This window comes from Haliotis rubra, unplaced genomic scaffold (genome assembly GCF_003918875.1).
Source record: "Haliotis rubra isolate DU_JTF1 unplaced genomic scaffold, ASM391887v1 Scf117, whole genome shotgun sequence".
NCBI classification, from domain to species: domain Eukaryota; kingdom Metazoa; phylum Mollusca; class Gastropoda; order Lepetellida; family Haliotidae; genus Haliotis; species Haliotis rubra.
In genome coordinates this window covers 1,904,263-1,910,282 of record NW_025765081.1, presented here as the reverse complement: position 1 = coordinate 1,910,282, position 6,020 = coordinate 1,904,263, and the positions used below count along the sequence as shown (strand labels likewise).

At 39.3% G+C, this 6,020-nt stretch overlaps 1 protein-coding gene across 5 annotated transcripts in view; it reads right to left on the bottom strand.

Moving 5' to 3' along the window:
• Positions 1-396: 396 nt before the first annotated feature.
• The window catches only part of LOC124257708 (cubilin-like), an 82,758-nt gene continuing 77,134 nt past the window's right edge, over positions 397-6,020 (bottom strand). For 4 of the 5 annotated variants that reach the window (XM_046691855.1, XM_046691840.1, XM_046691863.1 and 1 more), the window contains exons 27-34: positions 5,605-5,697; positions 5,064-5,327; positions 4,744-4,836; positions 3,917-4,165; positions 3,578-3,664; positions 3,212-3,439; positions 2,587-2,690; positions 397-453 (exon numbers count right to left, since the gene is read on the bottom strand). In XM_046691855.1, coding sequence (XP_046547811.1) covers positions 2,587-2,690; positions 3,212-3,439; positions 3,578-3,664; positions 3,917-4,165; positions 4,744-4,836; positions 5,064-5,327; positions 5,605-5,697 — 1,118 coding nt within the window. In that variant the 3' untranslated portion in view covers positions 397-453. The remainder of the gene's footprint in view (positions 454-2,586; positions 2,691-3,211; positions 3,440-3,577; positions 3,665-3,916; positions 4,166-4,743; positions 4,837-5,063; positions 5,328-5,604; positions 5,698-6,020) is intronic. The other variant, XM_046691890.1, reaches the window with a different exon arrangement.

Genomic DNA, 6,020 nt, shown 5'->3' with positions numbered 1-6,020 from the left:
TGTACATTCCCTACAGCCATATAAACATCTGCAAGCCACCATGTAAAGCATGAACTATAAGGGTAGTTAAACATCATATTGCAGCGACATCCCGGCTTTATTATGGCAGGGTACGAATTTCTCGGCCGCCCGTTATTTTGTATGATATATTTCTGATCGGCGGCCATGGTTTTGTTCCTTATTGCCGTGTTTCTGTTGTGGTAAACTATCGTTAATATGTGGTGTGGGGCTTGAATACTTCAGTACTACAGTTGAAAAACCACGAATCACCTTTACACATCCTCCTGGTCCTGACCCACGTGCAGTAGAAACCGGAATAGCCGGAATATTATTAGCTACAGCTGAAAACAATGTTTGCTCGCTAAATTATTAACAAAGAAACGATACAAAATGATGTTCATTTAAGTGGTTTATTGAGCATGTGTTCCATCTCTTGGCAAATAACCCACGTCCCTGTAACGAAAACAAACATGTATTACATGCAGTGAAAAGATGTTGGACATTATTTTGGTTCAGGAATAACCACAGTAGCACATAAAACAATAAATAGTTTTAGATGAAGCAAAATTCGTCTGGTAAAGCTGTTGTACATTAATTACTCCAGAGATAATTACTAGCATGGCTTTGGGCAAGATATTAATCCACTCTCATTACCCAAAAGATGACAAAGGTATCGGAACTCCTACTTTAACCAAGATCTCAAGTGGTAAGGGTTATGCTTTTGTAATGATCTTTGTAGGAAACTACATAGAGATGTGGGGATATTGGGTCTATTTTGTGACTGAAAGAACCGTACGTGTAAATGCAGGTACTTACTATCACAGTAATCATTCAGTGTTGTCAAAAAGATAATTAGATAAGCCATTAGAATATTTGAAAGAAGGCTACCTTGTTATTTGGCAGTATGATGTAAAAATGTTCAAAGTGAAATTGATTGTATCGGTTGACATTCAGTAGGGGCAGTGGCGTGCTCTATATTTAGACTTCTGCTAGATTTAGACAGACAGATCTGTCAAGTGCTGCAAAGAGCCTATAAGGGGAGCTGACTCTTGCTTATCCCATCGCATTATATTTCAAGTTACAAGAAGACCAGCTAATACTTGCTTATTTGGATTGATTTGGCAGGGGGAAAATACTTAAAATCTTTGAAAACAGGACATTCTCTGTAGAAGAAGCTGACAAGGTTTCACTTTCCTACTATTTCAAGGATTGTTTCCTATGATGAAAATTGAGGCCGCTAGTTTGGCTCATAACATTCTTTTGGTCAGTCATTTTGATGGGAGCAAAACTTGCGCAGTAATGTGATTGTTTGAGACACCACAACAATACCATCCGCACAATTGAAACCGCTTCCACCTATTGAAGAGAACGTCAACAGGTCATCACTGACTATGTTGATCCTTTCCCTACGTCAACAGGTCATCACTGACTATGTTGATCCTTTCCCTACGTCAACAGGTCATCACTGACTATGTTGATCCTTTCCCTAAAACTATGTCAGTACATGCATGCTAACCGTTATGTTTGCTTTCAGAAAAGGCATCAATTAGGCATACTCAGGTTATACTAAGTCTAGTGCATATCATCCTGAATCTCAGAGAGCTCCAGAGAGACTCTCCAGAATATCACATGGACCTATGTTTTGAGACTGAGAAGGAATGGGATCAGGGTATTCATTTATTTGTTGTTGGGTCAGTTCAAGAATCATAAGGTCCCAGTCCTTTTGATGGGTACAATGTGTGAAGCCCATTTCTGGTGTCTCCCGCCGTGATATTGCTGTAAAATTGCTAAGAGGGAACTCTCTCACTCATTCAGTCATTTTAACATTACAATTTGGGGACTTTTAAAAATACCCGAAGGAGCAATGGCTTAATGATAGGTCTGAAGACATGATTTACATTTATGTAAACATATCTCAAATGTTATGTTTGTTGTTATTATTATGAACTATACCTAGACGTTTTTTACTATTGTCCTTTGACACGGCTCAAAGAAAGTGGGCCTTATTATTTTCAGGCTAGGTCTGAGGTTAACCAGAAACTGTTTTCAAATCATTCTGAGACATATAGTATTTTTGAAAACAAAGCATCCATCGGCAGATATTTCATCAGATGTGTTTAAGATTTCTTCATCCCCATATCCTTCAAACTGAGACCTTCCATGTTGGGCAAGAAGTCACATTACCAAAGGGGAGAAGCGCAATATTGCCAAATAAGCCAATCTTTAAGCTGACACCATATTTTAAAATTACTTTGTTGATGTTATAAGTCGATTCAATTCCAAAAATGATGGGGATTAAAAGAATTCTAGCCCCACGTGTGCCAAACAACGAGGGCAACGTCTCCCTGAAAAACAGCCTTACCCCAATTGTGTAGGAATACATTCAAAGGTTTTGGTGAATCGGTTTTCAAATTGCGACCGTATATGCTGATTATACGGTCGGAAATTTATAGCATTGACCAATCGGAACTCGTGTTACATGCTAAGTTGAATTAGAATTATGGATACACGACCCCTGGTGATGTATAGGATCCGATAAATGGGAAACATATTTATGTTATCTAAAATATGTGATAACACTCCTACCTAGTTCTGAATTTCTTCAGGGAGGAAGACGAAGTCTATCTTGAAACCGTCTCCATTTACGGATCCATCGCTTGTGAAGGTGAACTGGAAATGACCATCAGTACCTGCGAAAATAGAAATACCGATTAAAAAACAGCGTGTGGTGGAATCGGTATGATACAAGAAAGAATTTCGAAGAGTATACTCTGTTTGGAAAGAGAAAACGTGCGAGAATCACAGGCTATCTGTTAAAACAACACATACCGATTGAAGAAACATCTTCAGACATTACCCGGGAAAACAGGTGTCAAGAGCGTATGTAATTTTCCCGTGACATCGGTTTACTAACTGTGACGTCCCGCCCCGTTCTGAATATATGCCGTGCTTTGTACATGTATCCAAGGACGTATATTTGTCTTTGATGTATCCAATACAATGTGTGTCCAGTAATGGAAGGCGAAGGAAGACTGGTCTTAACATCAGTTATAACATAGTGACGTAATGTCCCGTTCAGATTATATATCGCACTTTGGCCATGTACACAACCCACTATGTGTCCAGTAATGACATGCGACAAAAACTCTCCTGCGAAGAAAGACTGGTTTTAACATATTAACGTTATGGGTAATATGTGTGGACTACTCACTGTAGGTCTTGTCTTCCACGTTTGTTCCACACAGCTTGTCTCCTCCCATCTCCACGGCGTCGTATCGGCATCTGGTGCCTCTCTCAACGTCAAACAGTGGGAAGCTGAAGACAAGTTCTCCAGGACCAGGGGTGGTGATGTTGTAGGTGCAGTTCATGTTGTTCTCGTAGCCACCAGGCTGGGACTCAAAGGTACCGGACGTGGCGTTCAAAGTTGCATTGCAGTAGACTGGAATAAGTGTGTAGCAAGTGATTCACTGAATTTCGCTGCCTAGTAAAACATTTTTTGATGTAATAGACAATTCAGATGTGGAATTGAGGTAATGCACACGTGCACCTAAGATAACAAACGTATAAGATTACATACCTAGTTCAGTGACATAGTTAAAGGAGAAACCGCTGCGCACAACACTTCCGTCACTGGTAAATGTCATGTTAATTGTAGGATCGGTGTCTGCAAAACAGTAAAACATATAGGTAATACAAGACACAGAAACTCCACAATACTGTTTTCACTGTTGTATTCTCCCTTAATGCCCTCTATAAGCATCAGAGAAGTATTACTTAATAATAAATTGCAAGGATAAGTATATAAAAATTGTTCAGGAAACACAAAAATCAACACACAATGTTAGTTCGATTTCATTTATGAATTTGGAAAATGATTAACTGCGGTTAATTAATAGGCATAACAAGACTATCTTACATTGTCTGGTAAAGGGCTCTTTCGCTCCGCACAGGTTCTCAGAACCCTCGTTACTTGTTATATTTAACTTGTCATAGTCGCAACCCGCATCGTCCTCGATGTCAAAACGAGTAAAGTTGACAGTGGTGATGTGAGGGGTGGAGGGAGAGCGGATAGTGATGTTACAGTGTTGGTTGTTTTCATATTGTCCGTCGGAATCAGTGGGCAGGGTATAGGTGCCCTCAAGATCATCACTGTCGAAGTTGCAGTCTGAAATGCCACATGAAATGTGATGAGAAAATATAGTTCTTCATTTGATACTTGAACTTGATCCTGAACGAAGAGAGATATGCGAAGCGTTTTCCTCTTTCCCCCTCTTCTACCCATCATGTGTTGTGTTTTGTAAAGCAAAATCTATTGGATCCGAATCTCAGCTCATCATAATTATACATAAACAATGTCATTTTGTAATCCCAAATACAGCATATGTTATATCCTCACTTATTTGTGATTATATCGTGTTAGTGACATGAAAAACTCCACACAGATTGGTGGTCTATTTAGGTTGTACATATCGGCATTGACACAGAGCGTATGTGACACTGATAACATGATAAGATAGTAATCTACATTTACCTTATCAGTAAGCAAATGTGAAATACATTCTTATTTTATGAGATACAAAGATAATATTTGAAATATAAAATATCAAAATGGCACTTGTGGCAAACAGTAAAAGCTTATGAAACAAGGATTGTTTACTGTATCTATGATAATCTGCGTTATGTTTTGTTTCAGACATCAGCTTCATGTATGGCTAATGAATTACACATCCAAGGAATACTTACGCTCTTCAATACTGAACAAAGCCACAAAACCCCTTCCTGTAACACTGCTGTCACTTCTGAAGCGAATTATGGCTGATCCACCTTGTACTGACACTGAAGGAAAGCCAAAACAAAATCAGAGCCACAAGAAAGGATCAAGCTGTATTAAAGTAAATATAGACGAATATTTCCGTTTTCGCGGTTTCCAATGAGGAATCCCTTTTTATAGGTGTGACGTTTTACTATTATGATATTTACACATACTTTTGATTTTAATGCCACTAACTTCACTGATACATAATATTTATATAGAATGCTAATAGCTCTCTGTAGACGCATACCTCTGGTTGCGTTGGGCAAATCACTTCCACAGTATTTATCCTCTCCAACCTGGACATAGTCGTAGCGGCAGTTGCTTGACGACTCTGTGTCGAGGGCGGTGAAGTTGATGTTCAGATAGAAGGGGGTGTTGCGAGTGAACACATACGAGCAGTCCATGTTGTTGGGGTAGTTGCTGCCGGTTCCCGGGAGACTTTGGATAGCGCCCTCCGAGATGTTGGTGTTGATGTACGCACATTCGCCATTAATCAAGGATGGAAGACCGCCTGTTTGGCAGAAATAGTGAAACATTGCACATATATTGAAACGTTGCTATTGAGCAGTAAATTTCGACATTGTATTTTAAATTAGTTAGTTAAATTGATACCATTTGTTTTTTCAATTGGCATCTGAATCAACATCAATTGCCATTTTATTTAATGTTAATGATGATTCTGCTTTTGGGTAAGTGTTCACCAGATGCATTTGGCTTTAATGTCACAGAATGGCATAAAGCATCGTTGATGCCCCGCGCAAATGCCAGTACACGTGGACTTAGCTTACTTGGTTGGATGGTGTAGGTGGCGTTGTATCCCAATCCTGTCTGACTGGAGTCAGAAGAAAACGTCACTGTGGCGTTACCTCCATTTGACTTGTCTAAAAATCAGCACATTGCTGTATTAAACATAACTAAGAGTGCAGTTCAGTGGGGTATTTTATTTAAAATTTTCAAATATGCTTAACGTATGTTCAACACTCTTTGCGCTTGACACATGTCTCTTCCTTACGGTGAAGATTTACAGGAGTGAAGAGTGAAATTTCTGAACGCCAGATGCAATTTTGTGACGATCATTTCAGTACTTTGATGTCGCAGACTACAGCCTGTGCATCTTCCCAAATATCACACTCAGCCACCCCAACTAACAAGTTGCCAAGGGACATTACTAGTCCTTGTGATGAGTGAGTGAGTGAGTTTATAT